Source organism: Geospiza fortis, unplaced genomic scaffold, assembly GCF_000277835.1.
Source record: "Geospiza fortis unplaced genomic scaffold, GeoFor_1.0 scaffold23, whole genome shotgun sequence".
NCBI classification, from domain to species: Eukaryota; Metazoa; Chordata; class Aves; order Passeriformes; family Thraupidae; genus Geospiza; species Geospiza fortis.
In genome coordinates, this window is record NW_005054303.1 from 7,964,857 (window position 1) to 7,982,271 (window position 17,415).

Sequence of the window (17,415 nt, forward strand, 5' to 3'; positions counted from 1 at the left end):
GAAGCAGAGGGTACTGCAGGAGCAGGGTTTGCCCCAGGGGCTGTGTGCAGATCACTCAGTACCCCAGCTCAGAGGGTGAGTCCCACCCCTGCCTCCCTCCCTTCTACCCTGCCTCAGCCCTGCTGTTCAGGTAATAAAGAAGAAAGGTTTTAAACCTGTGTGCTGGTGAATCTCTGGGGAAAAGGTTTAGATTGGTACCTGCAGGGCCAGAGGGGTGATTTTGACTTCTGTTTGCATTTTTTTTGAATGCTTGTGATCTTTTTAATGTCCAGGTTGAAACTCTGACAAATCAGTGGTGTTTCTTTCTGGCTCTGGGCTGACTCCTCTTAGGACTGTGAGGGAAAATGTGGGGGTGGTGTGAGGACCATCCATGTGCTCACCTTCCTGCACAGCTCCCCAGGGCATGGACAGAGGACCACCTTTACACTGAGCCTGCTACAAAAGGAAAATGTCCACATTCCTCTTGCTGGGGCACAATTTATTGGTGTGAGTGAGAACTGCTATCACATCTGGGCTGTCAGGGATATTTAGCAGAGGAACAGCTATTTTTGGCTTTTGTGTTGGCTCTGTTTGGGACTGTTTTGGCCATGGGAAAAGGCAGCACTTGAGTTATCTTGAAACCACTGTTGAGGTCTCACCATGGCTTTACAAGGTCTCCTGGGTCAGGATTGTTTACTGTGCTCAGTCAGATACTTGGCAGGCAGCAGAAAGCCAAACTAAAAATGCCTTGAAGCCAGAAGGTTTGAAATAAATGAAGGCTAAAACCTGTTTCTGGCAGAGCAGTGGCATCTTGTAGGTGAAGAAACTGAAGCTAAGAAAGCCATTGCATGTGGGAGTGAATGAAGTGGGTCAATAACATGACTGGGAATAGGAGAAAAAACTCCATTCCTGCATTTCTGCATTTCTTTACTGCTGCACAACACCACTGTGGACTTCCCTCTTTTATTTCCTTCTCACAGTGAAGCTCTTTTTCCATTCATCCATACTGCTTAAACACACACAACTCCCTTTCCCTCTCTGCTCCTTCATTCTTTAGCTATCACAGCTTTATCCTCAACACTGGATGTGATTTCTCCTTATTCTTGTTCAACGGTGTTTTTTCTGGGTGTGACACCTTTAGGAGTTTGGCTCTCTAAAGTTACATAACATTATCTGTGTTGGGTAATAATCCCCTTGCTGGCCATGCTGGGCAATATTTCAACTCCTGAGAATTTCCCAATAGAGGTAAAAAAGAGAAAGAGTACATAATTTATTGCAAAAATTGGAGATGCTCACCTGAATTCACACTGGAGCCAACCTGGTGAATTGCTTCAGAAGTCAAAAGTGCTGCAGCCAACCAGCTCTGGGCAACGGTGTAATGAATGCAATTGTACTGTAAATATATGAATTGTAAATGGCTGTGGTTTAGATAGAAAGGGCTGGAAGAGGGAGTGATGTAGGACAGGGCCCGTGGTGCAGTTTTTGAAGCAGACAGTGGAAGGAGGCATTCCCAGGAGCAGTGTCAGGGGGGCAGGAGACAAAGGGCAGGGGAGAGCAGCAGGTCTGTGCATGACAATGAACTAATGGCAGTCCCTAGGGGTAGAAGTGCTGCTTGAATTCCCTGATGCAGGGAGTATGTAACTAACACACAGCAGAAACAAGCAGACCACAGCAGAAGAAGGGTAAGTGTTGTTTTGACAGCGTTCAGCACATTCCTGCAGTGTGAACGGATGGAGGGCAGCTGCCAACACCCTCTTCAGGCACATCGACAGCACCTGATTGCAGCAGCAGCAGTATCCATGCCCACAGGATCAGAGGAGATAGAAAAAGACTCAGAGAGATGACACTGGATGGTTTTGCATTAACCTTTTGATGCACTCAGCATTAGCACCAGTGAAAGGCAGTCCCAAAGGCTGCCTCGAGTCCCCTTCTTTCCCTTCATCTCTCCAGTCCTGATAGTCTGGAAATGAACCCATAGCAGCAATTGTAATTGTCATTCCTGCCTTTTGCCACTTAGAAACAAGCAGAAAGCTGGCAGCTTGTGACTATAAATGGGGGTTACCAGCTGCCCTCAAGGAATAACTCAGGAACCTATAAGATAATAGTGTAGACTTGTTCCTTATTAATTCTTTGCTCCAAAATAGCTGTTGGGAACCTTTATGTCCACCTCTGAAGAGAAAGACTGATGCTACATGAAGGAAATTAACCAGCTGGCATTTGGAAAAATGGCCTGTTCATGCAGCCTGTGGTGTCCCCTTACATTTGGTAACAAACCAGCTGCATGTTGATACAGGACCATTTTCTCCTTGTCTCCAGTGGCATTAGGGTGAACTGCTGGAAGAGGATACCAAAAGGGCTCAGGCAGCTGAGCATGGTTGGGCATACCCTTAGCTACACAAGTCGTGGCATGGAGAGGCTGGGGAATGACTACAAAGACTCTACCACTGACTTTGAGAATATTGTTTTTTTATCTTGTGTTGTAACAATTTAAACTCACCTTCAAAGAACAGGCACAGAAACATTGAATTTTCAAATAATTTATTTTTATATTTCACCAAATCATAAAAAGCTGATGCACCGTTCAGCAAAAAGCATCAATATATAAAACACATTAACTCATTATCAGTAATGCTGGAGAGTACCACATACACTGAACCCAGTCCAGCTCCTACTAAAGCCACAGGAAACTCAGTGACTGCACTAGCTGAAGGAATGGATTCAGCATTTTTCTTTGCTGGGTGTTTACAAAGGGCTGTATTAAAATGCTAGTAAAAAGCTTCCCTTTTGAGACTGTATCAAAACAATAATAAACCTCACTCCCTTTCTGGTTTTTTCAAACACAAGCAATTAAAGCAGTCATCACACTGCAGAAGACCATACAAATAAACAGAGATAATATTCAAAACAGGCCAGGCTCTACCCTCAGCTTATGTGGACTGGTGTGGCTGCTCACAGGATAATCCATGTACACTGGTGAGGGATCTGCTCCTCAACTGCTTTCAGTGGTTAAACAAATTATGAAAAAGTGTTCTGTTTTCTCCCCAAATACTCACTGTAGGAACCTCTTAAGCAGCATTAAAAAAAACCTAAACATTTAAAATTAGATAATCTAGACTCTTATAAAGCTTTTCCCAGGTGGCTGTACGAGACAGGAGCTCATGAATTCATACATCAGAGGACACATATTTCAGAGAGGCTGAAATGCTTTCAGGCTCTGCACTGACTTACAGGCAAGAAAGATCTGCTTCAGATCTTTGCAGGTGGCACCACACAAAACCACTAAACCTTTTAAAACTATGGGTGCTAATGAGCTGTCGTCACACATGCCAACTCTACAGAGATTTGGGAACAGCCAGTCCTTCCCTGGGCAAGTCAAGGGCTGCACTGGACAAAGGGCCAGTGTAGGGTATCTGGATCTGCTTTCCTCCAAACCTGGTGGCAATGTCAGCACCTTTACACCAGATACCTGCACAGCTGGCACAGGTGGCTCTCCCCAGAAGCTGATTTTAGGTCAGCACATGCTTCAAGAGGATGCTCTGCAGTTTGTGAGGCCACATGAGCAGGTAGGGGCTGAGCAGGCCAAGCAGAGGCTGAAATCAGTGTCATGTACCACTCCCTCATGTCACAGCCCAAAAGCTGAAATCCCTCACAGGAAATGCACTGACTCCTCATTAACTATTTCTGTTCAGACTGATGCCACTGTTGTGCACACCTCAGCTGTCCTTATCTCTGTCATGAAGAAATGTGAGAAATAAGACTCAATCAGCTTGAGAGCAATAAAATCCTCTCTGAAGTTTGCAGGAATGTTTTTGAAGATTAAAGGATGCAGAGGGAGGAAACTTCAGTGGAACTGTTGGGGTGTTTTGTTATTTTCGTTTTGGTTATAAACATTCAAAAACCTCTCTGGAGTGTACTTCAGATCACAATATATTGATTCCTCAGTTGTGTAGCTTGGGCTGTTTTAATTAGGGTGTGTTTGACCAGAATTGCTGTGATACATCAGCGTGCACTGGCTGTGGACCCCAGTGGAGTGGTCCCCTAGAGAAGGATTCTGTTGAGTACAGAACTTCTCAGCACCACTGAGCAAAGGGGCTGCCTGCTGCTCTCAAAGAATGTGTTTAATAAGGAGGCTGCCAGCAGCTTATGGAGTAAAATGCTGGACCCTGTTTCAACAACCATGGCTAAAAGTGTTGCAGCAGCCTAGAAAGTGGAATGGATTCACTGATGCAACCCAGATCCTGTGTGCTCCAGGAAGATGTGCTGTGTTTCAGACACAAACTGATGGACTTCACAGTGTTAATTGGGAGAAATAATTCTCTCTGCTGCAGGAGAGATGGGGTGAAGAATTCTGGACTGTGTAATGTGGGATAACATGACAGTTCTCAAACAGTTTTTTTTATGGTTTAACATAGCGCTCATTTAATTCCACCAGGTTCCTGGAGAGACTGGTGGCACCAGCCTTGGAAAGCTCCCAGAGCAACACATCACCCAAATCAGGCCTGGCTTATGTAAAGGGAAGGGTTCAGGGGCATGATCCAGAGAGGCTGAATGAGAACAGGGAAAATCCTTGACTGCTTTTCTTAATTTTTTGACAAAATTTTCCATAGAGACTGCAATTTTTTTCACATTCATGAATACACTTCAGAGTCTGTATCCACAGGGGAGTCAGATTTGCCCAAATCTAGGGGAAAACAAGGGGAAAATAAGGAGGAGATGAAGAGTAGTTTAGTCTCAGACAGTTTACTCACTTGTGTGAGAAATCATCCAAGATGCCAACAGTACTTACAAATCATCATTCTCACCTCCTGGCAGGTTGGCTCAACCCTCACTTTACAACACAATCGAGTGGCAAGGGGGAACAAAACCTTCTCACATTGGGTTTCCACCACATACAAAAAATTCCAGCTATTTCAGTGAGCAGCTCTTGCTTCCAAGTAGTTTATCTCCTTGATAAACACCAGAGCCAGCACTTTAAATTATTGTTATTTAGGAATTTCAAGCCAAGTAGAAGAGCTCCAGCAGGAGGATTCAAGGGGGATCAAGGATAACCTTTCATGTCTAATGAATTGCTGTTGCTGTCTTTTTATTTTGGTGAGAAAAAAATAAATTAAAAATCCCAAACCAAAATTATATCATTATTTGACCAATGCAAAGTGCTATTCACACAGCACTTCTCACGTACTTATGCCTGGTTTTTAGCAATGAGGACTTTACAGCAAGCTAATAAGCATTAATTCCTAAATCCTTTAGCTGTCTATGGAAATAGGATTTAGACTCTCACATGGATTCAGGTTTTTTTTCTCTACTGTGTGCAATAACAGTTCAAGCAGTTATAGTATCTGTGAGAGGTAGAGATCTTTAAGCACTGGGGTGAATACATTCACATTAATTTGTGTTTGCAATACCAGTTCAATTACACTCTTTGGCATGGACAAAAAAACTAAAGAGAAAGCATGGCTATGCTAATACTCTTCCTAACAACAGAATGGAAAGACATTATTCATAAAGTGCCTGCACTGAAATAAGCAGTACTTGCAATATCTTAAGTAAATTCTGTTCTAACCTCCTGTTTGTTCAGAAACAAAGATAGTTTTTCTGAGAGAGTGCAGTTCCCTTCTACATCAGGAGAGCATCAAAGTCCTATTTTCTATGCAGTTCTAACTCCATAAATCACAGAGTTGAATTTTGTCATTAAAAAAAAAAACACTTAGGTGCCTGCATGTGAGCACTAAAATACACCTCAGGATAGTTTTCCTCCTTCTTATGGAGGACAAAAATAGAAACATGTACTTCAAGGCACTAGTGCCATGAACAGAAATAGTTTGAAAACAATTTCTGTGCTTCTGAAGTTACATTAGCATTTTGTCACTGCAGGTAAAGCCTTCCTCTTTTCCCTGATTGCCTGACCAGAAGGAAAGGATATTTGTGGTCTCCAAAGCAAACATTCCAAGAGATAAAAATGGGCTCTTTCCATCAGCAAAGGAAATGGCCTGAGGCACAGATTTAGGATCTGGACACAGCCAGGATGCTCATTCACCCAAGGATACTTGGGTCATTGATACAGAAAAAAACCCAAAAAGTTTTGTCATAATCCAGATTGGTTTTTCACAAAGTACTGTCAGTCTTTCCAGTATAAATTACTGTCTGGATTTTTACTAAATTTATAATTTAAATGGCAAAAGCGATTTTACATGCAATATGTTTGAGAAGGCTTTGAAAAAGGGAGATGACAAAACCCACATACATCCAATATCAGATTTGTGTGCAACATGACTGTAAAGTGTGAGCTCCTCTTCCTTGCAACTCTGCTTCCATCCTGAACATTACCCAGGTTAAATCAGCAGTGTTCCATACTGGGGAGTGAAGCCTTGAAGGGAAATCTGACTGTTCCTAACTGGACTAATTTAGGCTAGCAGCAGGATGTTACTCAGATAAATGGGAGGAATTAAAACACCTGCAAACCTGCATTAGAAACTCATCTCAGCCTCTGGCAGGTTATGCATTGGCCAGTGCTTTCCTACTCTGCCCACATCAATTCCACCTCTGGGTATCATAAAAACAATTGTCATTGCACAAGTCCCGGTGCTGAGTAAAAGGGAGTGTAGAAATTTAAGGCATTCTAACAACTACTCCAGCCAAAGCTGCTTGTTCAGAGAAGAACCTATATCCACATCACAGAGGAGCAGTGGAACTGGCATTTATCTGTGTGCATTGTACATACACAGAGAATGCTTTCATGACAAGGTCTGTACACCCAATCATCCATCACTGGTTATTATAACACCTCCTTTTTTAAGGGACCATAGGATCACTGCTATAGTACAAATGTGTCCTTCAGTTTTTACAGTAAATCATCATGCTCTTATTTTTGTGATTCCCATTGAAATTTCCTAGCTGAAAGATGCCTCATGAGTTAGTGGTATAAGATGTTTTGAGCATGAATGCACTCATGAGGAAGTTCTGTTCCAAAAGATGGCTGCAATTGTTTCTCCATTATTCAAAAAAAAAAAAATAAACAGCACTGATCTAAAAGCTCAGATGACACTTGTTAGCTAAGATTCTTCTAGCCCAATGTGGACTACTGGCAGGGAATTGGGGAATTTAACCACAGATGGTAGCCAGAAAATTTATTTTGTACAACAGAATAATAGTGTGGCAACAGCCCAGTGCCTTGGAAAGGCCACAGAGGTTTTTCCCCTTGCACCACATGGCAATAAATAAATACAAGTATAAGTACCACACAGTGTTCTAGTTCTTTGAATACAACTCTTGCTAGAGTGTTCCCTGCCTTTGGACATGGCAAATTAAAGGTATTGAAATGTCACAGAAATGCAAAATTTGACTCAGCCCCACGATGTGCTGGTGGGAAATGGGTGACTAAAATCAGGCATCAGAAATGTACAAAAGAGAGAAGTGCATGAGAGAGAGAACAGGTAGGTATGTGTGTGTGCATAAATTACACCACAGGTAGGTATGGATGTGTGCATAAATTACACCACAGGTAGGTATGTGTGTGTGCATAAATTACACCACAATTCTTACACATTTCCAGTTTGGCATCACCAGCTTGGCCCGAGTGCCTAAGCTTTAGGAGAAGAGCTTACAGAAAATTTAGTGCAAATAAAAAACACCAAGTGTGTCCAAAAACTGGGAGTTGCAGGATACCCTTCCTCCCCTTGGGTCAGCCAGAAAGGCTTCTCACTACATGCTCTGCCTCCTGACTCACACAGGGGCTTCCATCAAAAACAGCTTTGCTTTTAAGCATCACTGATGCTTGCCAGGGGGTACCAGCCTCACCCCACCTGGCCAAGGCAGGGAAGCTGTGAAAAACAAACCAACATGGGAAAGCTGTGAAAAAAAACCATCCCCATTCACATGGGACTCCTAGGAGAACTTCAGCCTCTTTTCATTTTGCATGGCAACTCCAAACCCAGGAGCAGTGTTTGCTGCATCTCATGGAGGTGGAAAGGAGGAAAAAGCCTTGAGACAGGAGAGGTAGAAGAGAGCATAAGCTCCAGACAGCCTCACCCACAAGCAGCATCCTCTCTTTCAGAAGCAGAGACAAGGCTTGGGTCCTGGTACCTCAGAGCAAGAACCACAAGAAGACATTGGTTATCTTCTGCCTTGTGGTTCTTCAAACCCTCAGGCAACACCAGGATGGGATGACCAGTGGATGACCAGTGGTCCCAACCCACACCTCACTTCAGCCTAAGCCTGATTTGGCATATACATAAAATATATTATACAAAGCAGCATCATGGTTCCACACAAGGAGTAAGGCATGCACTGAAGTAATTTGTGGGAAGAGACATCACTGCTGAATGAAAGTGAAACTGCTTTTTACAGCTGGAAATCTGGGGAAACTGGGAAAACAGGCTAACTTACAAGACCCAAACTCTTCTTCAGGGTGCGAAGGGCATTCCCTGGCGAGGGACTCAGTCCAAACTCTTCTTCAGGGTATGAAGAAGGGCATTCCCTGGCGAGGGACTCAGGTACTTGCAAGAGTGTATCTCCTACTAGAGACAGAGTAATTTAGGTTGGAAAAGGCCTCTAGGATCATCCAGTCAAATCATTAACCTGGCCCTGCAAAGGCCACCACTAAACCATGTCCCTCAGTGCCACATCCACCTTTCCTTTAAATACACCCAGGATGGTGACTCCACCACTTCCCTGGGCAGCCTGCTCCAGTGCTTGACAACCCTTTCAGTGAAGAGACTTAATATCCAAATTATTAGACAAAATGAATTTTTAAAAAGGCACTCTGACAGTCCTGATACCCGAATTTCAAATAGGCATTAATTAACTTGATCTCTGATTCCCTCTCCAGGAGTCCTCCTCTGATGTCAACTCCCAACTACAAAAAAAAAAAAAAAAAAAAAAAAGCCACTGCTGCAAAGCTTTCAGAGGAATTGCATTCTCTTGTGGGCAGAAATCAGGCTGAAGAACAAGGCCTCTCTACAGAGAGCTGTGGCCATAAGCAATGTTCAGCTGGGGCTGTAAGCAATGCTCACAGGGCTGGATTACTGCTTAGGGCCCATGGAGGGCTTTTTCTCTAAACCTATGAGAACATTTTGGCAGTTAAATACAATGTCAGATTTTATGCCCTAAAATGCTGAATAATTGAGGGATTTGTCATGACATGAAATTCTGTTTCAATGAAATGCTTAAGCTGGTACTTAACTAAGCATCAGAGAGTCCCTAGAAGACAACAGTAAATCTGCACGGTTGTGCTAACCCCAGGCTTGAGCTCTGATGTGGGAGAAGCCTGCTGTCCTCTCTCCCCTCATTCTGATTCACCAGGTCATATAATCATGTGTGGTTTGCACTTCTGTTACAATAAATTCAGTCTCAACTCAAACACAGGTACCACAGGCAGTGTCAGCATGCTCCCAAAAAAATCTTCAGTCCAAACTTAGTTGTTTGCTTAAGTTTTCTGCTGATTTGGGGTCTTCTGTGCAATGTGTACCTGGGGATAAATGCTTAATCCTAGCACAGCTTTACTTCTTTGCCATGCAAACCCCACACTCCTCTGAGTGACTCTTCTTAATTATCAGAGCCACCTCTGATCTCAACAATCCACCTGACTTGTTGAAGCACTGGCCAAGCAGAACTGAAAGCAACAACACAGTCACCAGTGAGCTTTGTGTAAACAGCAATTCTTCATCCTTTTCACAGCAAAATTTATCTGCCCTGGAACTCCTGCCCATGAGTGGGGAGAATGGACCCATTCAGCACTGAACTATCAATAAAATAACTCAGCTGTTTGAACTCCTTGCTATGTTTATATAGAGAAACCTACAATGCAAATGCTTACAGTAATTTTGCATATCCTATATGAAATAAATATCACAAATAAATCCTAATATTCAAAACAGAATAGTATACAATCTTAGGGATCAAGTCACATTTATAAATGCACAAGCATTAATACTATCTATTCAGCTTAATTTCTTAGTATGCAAGCTTCAGCAATTTCTAGCTACAGTTCACTTCAGGAGTCATAATAAATGCTGCTCATGCCAAAATCTAAGAAGAAACAAAACCACAAATGCCCTCCACCATCCTTCCATATTATACACAGCTTTTGACAGGTGCTGTAATAATACACGGGTTTCATGGAATTCATTAACACTGTCCAATATTAAATATCAAGTCTGGAACACAGGTCTCTATGTTTGAAATAAAATCAGAGCAGGAGCAACATGTTTATCAGCACTGCATCCACACACAGCGAAAGCAGAGACAGTGAGAGCACCCCAACCAGAGCTGCAGCTTCCCAGGATAAAAACACAACAAAGGGCAGCTTCACTGGCAATAGGGAGGAGAGGGAGAGCGGAGGGACTGAATGCAGCTCCAGTTACATCTATTTTTGAAGAACAGTTTGAAGAAATAGCCTGGATGCTGTAGCCTGGTCTTGCCAGCTCAGTCCTCAGAAATGGCCCCTGTCTCAAAAGCCAGCGATGGCACATGGGAGCTCTGCTGACAAGGGCAGGTTACAAATTTTGCCTGCCCAGGACAGAAAGTTTGCTGTGCCACAGGCACATAGGGCAGTTCATTCTCTTTATCCTAATATCCATATTTCTGCCAACAATTTCTCATGGGGGAAGTGAGTAATTCACAATTGCATTTCATTTCGGGAAAAGAAAAGATCTCACACACTCAATACCCTGACTCAGCTTCAGCTCACATCACTGACTAATAAAATCTAGATCTTGCCCTGGAAATTTGCTTACACTTTAGATCATGCCACTTTTGTCATCTTGCAAAGAGGATCGTGAAGGGGATCTTCCTAGCAGCAGCTCCTTCTCATGGATCAGGCTGTCTAGCAGGTCCTCCTGTCTGTAGTTGTGATAAACCTTCAGGAAAGCCAGGATGGTAATTGCCAGCCAAGTCAGCCAGGCAGCCCACAGACCAAACTGGAGAAGGAAAGAAATCATAAAGAGGTCACTACAGTATTGTGAAAACAAAGTCAGCTGTCCATGTGGTTATGCAAACCTCACCTGGACCAAAATCCATGGAGTCATGCCAAATCCAGGGAGGTCCTGGGTTCTTCATACAAAGGAGTCACTTTTATGGCATATTTCATTCCTAAGTGCAGTTATGCCTGAGCTGGGCATCTAGATACCAATGTTGGCAACAAAGACAAAAAATTGGCTCATGCCCAAGAGGCAGGGTTACCTTCAAGGAATGTTCCAGGCAGCCTAATGCCTCTTTCCATGTGGGACAAGCTTTTGTAAGGGTGCAGCCCTGCAGGGATGGGCCTGTCATCCCTGCAAAATTAGTATGTGCTCATGTCCCAGTGTTCACTGACTGATCATTGACTTAGAGCTAGAATATTCAATAGAAAGGTCTGACAGCCTTGGAGGTCCAATTCTCATGGATTCATCAGAAAACAGCCCTATCTGAATGAATTAATCTTTGATTCTTTTCAATGGTCAATTTATACAGCTTAGGTGATCTCAGTCAAAGTCAAGGAAGGCAAAACTAGGAACCCCACAGCGTGGTGCAGGTCAGAAATTATTTTGAACAGTAATGAAGAGATCCAGGGCACCAGAGTGCTGCAACTTTTGCAGACCTGATCCTTTGGATGAACAATGAATTTTCTGTCATGATTAACAAGATCAGTGGTAGGGTGAAGCTTTGACATATCTGTATTCAAAACTGTCTGTTTTGAATTTAAAAGGCAAATGTGCCCATCACTATCATTCTGACTCAGCACTTACTAAAGTCAGTGGAAACATTCCCATTGATTTCTGAGAATGGTAGTTCAGCTCCAGCAATCCCAGGTCAATAAGCAAATGGCAAATTAACTGGAATAGAACCATGACTTAGTCTGACCTACCTGTGCAATAGCAAATTGGTCATAGAAAGCAGAGTTTTCCAAGTTCAGCTCAAGATCTATATCCTGCAACTCTTCACAGCTACCCAGAAAGGCATTTGGAAGGGAAAAACAAAAGAAAAAATTTGAAGAGATTCTAGGTAAACCAAATATAAAAATGAAAGAACATATTAAATGTACTTTGAACAGTCACAATGGTACGTTATATCAGAGGATAATTAAGTTATTGCAATCATCAGGTTGTTTGCTGATCTTCTCTAAAGCTAAGATAAAAATTACTTTCTTTTACATAAAAAAACCAATTATATGAGTGATAACACAAATCTTTCATAAGTGGAAGTGTAATAGTTATTATGAACAGCATCCTTAAACCCCTCTTTCCCACTGCCCCCTCACCTCCCACAGATTTGCCCCTGGCATCACCCCAGGTTGGTTGTTTCACCCCTCAATGAAACAAAGTGTATGATCCTCTGTTACCTTTTGACTTCATCAGGAAAAGCCTCAGAAGAAGGAATTGTGTTTTTGTTTCGGATGCTCCAGCAAGGAGATGATACTCTGATGGTAAGATAGGGGCTGCCTACAGATTTTACAAATAACTTGGACCATTATTGGTGTGAAAAATATCCCAGGATTTTGAGGTTGTCATTCTACCTCTTGGTTGATTTCTGCAGCTTCTTCTCTCTCCTTTTCAGTGCTGTCGGTCATCTCGGGTTCTTACCCGAATATTCGATTAGATGCATTTTGTAATTGAATTTTTAACCGAATATTCGAGTAATTCGATTAATCGTTGCAGCCCTAAACAGAACATTCACTATGGCATTTTACAACATATGACAATGTGCAACATAAATGTATGCTTTAAGTAGTACATTTATTCAATATCATATGACATAAAATGTCACATTTTCCTCTCTCTTCATCATTATTTGTTTGACAGGAGCAAATCTTCCTCGACTTATCATGTTTCCCATAAGGAGCATAAGCATCGTGGGATACAGTGGACCATTTTAGGAGCTGTACATTTTGTGACTGTAACAAAGCATCAGCCATCTGTACTTCGCACTTACAAAGTGCTTTCCATTCTGTGGCTCTCAGGGCATCCACAGCATCACTACAAGGCAAGGAACTCTACCCCAAATGTTTTGTCCGATGATGAGTTTTGGCACAGGCAGGATAAGTGACTTGCTCAGCGTCACACACTGGGTTGGGGGCAGAACCAAGACTGCAAGCCAGGAATCCTGGCCCCCAGCTCCCTGCCCTGCTCACAAGGCCACACTCCCCCCATTCTTAGAAAAACTCTAAATCTAGCATTCCTTTGGAAATAAAAAAAATTAACACAATGGATTTGTTTTTCATGTGATCATCATTCAAAGAGACCACAAAATACGATGGAAACACATCTTTTCTTTGTGGGCTTCTAAATAAACAAACAAAAAGAAGTTTGGTTTGCTATGTTTTGTTCCGCATGATAAAACTCTGGTTTTTCATATTACAGATGCCTTCTCCCCCTTGCTCACCTTGCGTGTAATAACTACACTTTGTAACAGCACAGCTCAATTGTGCCTATATGAAAAAAATAAAAGGAATAAAATGTATTTTTCAATACTAACCTATTTGGCATGCTTCCTTTTTCAGTAATTGCATCACACCACATGTTAAATCCTACACTCACTATAGTGCTGGCAATAAATGTGATGAACACCACAAAGGCGCTGATCAGCAGATTCAGGAAGGCGTAAAAGAAAGAGCTGTAATAAAAGGGAAGAAAAATGTAACTCATAAACAGCTGAAACACAACATCAGCAGTCTCTGTAAGCAGCACAGAGTGGGCACAAAGATATCACTTTCCATTTAAAACACATCTTTAATTAAGAACACCTAATACATTGAAACACTATGGACTTGATTTTGAGTCACACTACCTTCGCTTGCAATTGCTTTTGATTTTGATTTCTTTTTTAACCATAAGAAGATGTGGCTTTATATAATGAGTGGTGATCGTTCATACACAATGTGGCTTTCATTAGCTGTAATGACGAAAATCACCATTGTTAAAATAAATGTCATTAGCTCAAATTATGTAGCAACTGCAGCTAAAATAATTTCATGACTTAAGTGATCATTGGGACAAAAATTGCTTAGAAGAGGGAAACTAAAAATAAAAAACACAGAACTGATAGCTATAATCACTTTAAGCAATGTAATACAAGGTACTGGCATCACAGGACACGAATCTCAGTTTTATGGGCAATTTGCAGAACAGGCCAGATTCTCCCAGGATTTTTCTGGCTTTGGTGTCAGTATGCTGTGTCTGCCAGCTGAATATCAACTTATCTCAGCCCCATTAAATCTGCCCCAGCAGGGCCTGCCCTCAGCACATGCAGTGTTTGGAGTGGGATGGGTGGGATGCTTACAGATTTCCCATAAGGCCATGGAATCACTCTCTCATTTTCACTCTTTAACTCCTCACCTGAATTTTAGCTGTGAAAAGTTTCTAATCCCAGTCACCTGGCAAAGCCCTTCTCTACTTGAAACTTCTCTAAGTTCCTGTTTAGAATAGCACACCTTGGAATGTGACATTATGTTAAAAATGGACATCTGCTCCAGGCTGGAGAAAGACTGGCAGCTCCAGGAGGCAGGTCAACCTATTCAGTGAGTGGTAAAGATGAATATGACAAATTTCTCACCAGTGCCACTCATTGTGCTGGTGACAGAATGAATCTACTTACCCCAGAGAAGAAAAAAAAAACCCTCAGTCACTTCTTTTCCATGGTTGCTCATCAAACGAAAAGCCAAGAGGCTTTTTAAATGCGTCTGAGTCCTGGAAGGTTCTGGGCTGGACAATCCTAATTTCTACAGGTTTTACATGATACATTTGTGACCTCAGGACAACTTCTTTAAAATGAGATGAAGAAGCAATAATCAGCAGAGTTAGGATGTTTGCTCCTGGGTTGATGAGGCTCTAGGGGGGCTGTCTAGGCTCTCTCCAAAGTGTCAGTTGTCCCACCCCAAGACTGATAGAAAAGTGAAATTAATCACCTTCAAGAAGTGCCCCTATAGACTGTAATGGGTGCTGGATGCCAGGACACCTGACTTCTGGATGAACAATAAGCTGAATCCTGCTCTGGCTTAGCTGGGCTTGGTGAAGAAGATCAGCTCAGCTCTGCTGGGTGCCGGGGTCACCCATACAGTGAGAACTGCTATGAGATTCCAGATTTCTGCATGTTCTCTGCCCTGACTTCACACCTAACCTGGATTTTGTCCCAGGCATTGCTGAAGTCAGGTCATATCTGTGTGCACCTTAGCATGGAATGCTGGCCTGGGGGGCAGAAAAGACTTGAGCTGTTCACAGAATAAAACAGAATTGTTTTAAAACAGAATTGGCACCAGAATTAGTAACAGTTCTAGAAAGGGAGCAGTTACCAGGACTGTTGAGTGGGTCATCACAGCCCAGGATCTCCAGTTCTCCCTCTATTTCCTATCCTGCAGCAAGAGAGGTTCCATGGCCCAGGATCTGACCTTACACTGACAAAGCAGGGCTCAGCCTTGCGCCTGATTTGCATCTGGCAAGAGAAACCATCACCACTGCCAGGGCATCCTGACAGAAAACTGCTTATTTGGATGTCTAGATTACCTGATTTTTCCTCCTTAGATTAGAACTTCAGGCTATGCATTACAGATTGAGTGAGTGCCCTTTAATAATGAATGTTTACACCTGGAGTTGCTTTGCAATCCTAGCAATGAAGTATCTGAGTTGTACCTCTACCCTTCAGCTGAGCTGAAGAGCCCCAGGCAGCTGAGGCAAAGGATGCTGAGACCCTTTTAAGGTTTTTTAGCAGTCATAATTGCTAGAAAATAATCTGTCAGCAATCATTCAAAGCCATTGCAGGAAAGATGCAAAGGGTGCTAAGTAACCCTGCCTTGGCTGGCTCACCCTGGAGCTGGCCCAGGAGCAGTGATCCTCCCCAACAGGATCATCAGTTATGACATTCTGGCTCTTCCTCAACTACCTCTAATCAGAACAGACAATTATCATGTGTGGTGAGGAGCTCACCTTTATCTCTCCATCCAAACAGAAATGGTTTTGCACCCATTTGAACCATTAACAAATGGCTGTCTAAAATCAGGACAGGGTGAGCCCTGCCTGCTTTTCATATGGTGGCTGATGTGGAACAGGACAGACCTTCCTTCTTACCAAGAAACTGCTGTTCCCAAGCATCTTGCCATGTTGTACCCTCCTGTGGTCTTCTGTGGTTATCTCATCATCCCAACTTGCTCCATCTTTGCACTCCATGACCCCACAGCCCTCTGCCTTTCTTGCCTGGAGCAGCTATGAACAGCGTTATACAGCCCCCAAAGGAGCCTGAAGGAGCTCCTAAAGGGACACTTTTCAGGGGCCTGCCCAACAGTTTTGAAGATAACAGCCACTTTTGGAAGCAGGCCAAACATCCAATCCAAATGTCACCATATACAGGGTTTTCACTGCTGGTTTCTTCTAGAAATTGGCTAGTTCTGACTGCAAAGCATTGAGGTTCAATTAACCCTCTACAGATACTGGATCACCAGAGGAAGCTGAATTCATAGATATTAAGAAGTATGTGGTTGTATTTAGTGTAAGGTATGTTTTAATATGGAATAAGTTTCTGGTCCTCACTTAACTGCAGCATGTTTATTAGACAGGTTGAGAGTGGTTGGAAAGAGCCAGAAAGACAACACTGCTACCCAGTCTCCAGGGTTACCTAGCCCAGATGTAACAGCCCTTTACTCAAGAAACCTCTAGTCCAAATAGACTTGGACAGGAGTGATTAACCCATGGCATGGTTCCTAAACCATGGGGAAAATATTCTCCTAGTTCAGTGCATTGTCCACCTCTGGCCCTGCAGCACCTGTGCTACCTGCACCAGGGTCTCTGCCCTCTCAGGCCACCAGAGAGGCAAGCACAGAACATCACAGTGCTCCTGAGCTGCTGCCTGGCCCACCAAGCCTCTGAGTACCCCTGCTGGGGTGGGATTGTCCCTTGGTTTGTGTGAGCACAGGAGCCGGCCATCACTGCCACCCTGAGCTGCTGCAGGAGCGCTCAGCATTGCTCCCATGCCGTAACCAAGCAATAGTTGTTGTCTGCAGTAGCTGCCATGTACACAGTAAAAGCAGCACAAAAAAGAGAGGGGAGGCATCAACTTCTCCCTTCTGGCGCCCCACGCACAACCATGTTGTTTCAAGGTTTTTCACAGGCCCAGTGCACACCTGGGAGACCTCCTTTGGCCTGGATGTGTAGTGGGACCATGGTCAAGAGGCCCCTGTGAGCCCCAGCCTCCAGCATCACCCCACAGCCCCCAAATCCTTCCACGCCCACTGCAGCTGAGTGCCCACGCTGCACTGCCAAAGGGCAGTGGGTGGGTCTGACCCCCATCCCACAGGAGCATCCCATGGAGAGGGCCCTGGACACAGCTGGGGGAGTGCCTGGTGTGTGACAGACAGACAGACAGACACGGGCGATACACCAGCCCTCCCCACACCCCTCTGGGGAGCCCGGAGACCTGGACGGTGCAAAGCCCAGCCCTGCACCCCCAGACTGCTCCCAGGTGCCCCAGCCTGTG

At 43.5% G+C, this 17,415-nt stretch overlaps 1 protein-coding gene across 1 annotated transcript in view; it reads right to left on the bottom strand.

Moving 5' to 3' along the window:
- Positions 1-8,430: 8,430 nt before the first annotated feature.
- Positions 8,431-17,415, bottom strand: part of TMEM179 (transmembrane protein 179) — a 9,475-nt gene continuing 490 nt past the window's right edge. The window contains exons 2-4 of the mRNA XM_005417920.2: positions 13,429-13,566; positions 11,822-11,900; positions 8,431-10,895 (exon numbers count right to left, since the gene is read on the bottom strand). Of these exons, the coding sequence (XP_005417977.1) occupies positions 10,716-10,895; positions 11,822-11,900; positions 13,429-13,566 (397 nt within the window). The 3' untranslated portion in view covers positions 8,431-10,715. The remainder of the gene's footprint in view (positions 10,896-11,821; positions 11,901-13,428; positions 13,567-17,415) is intronic.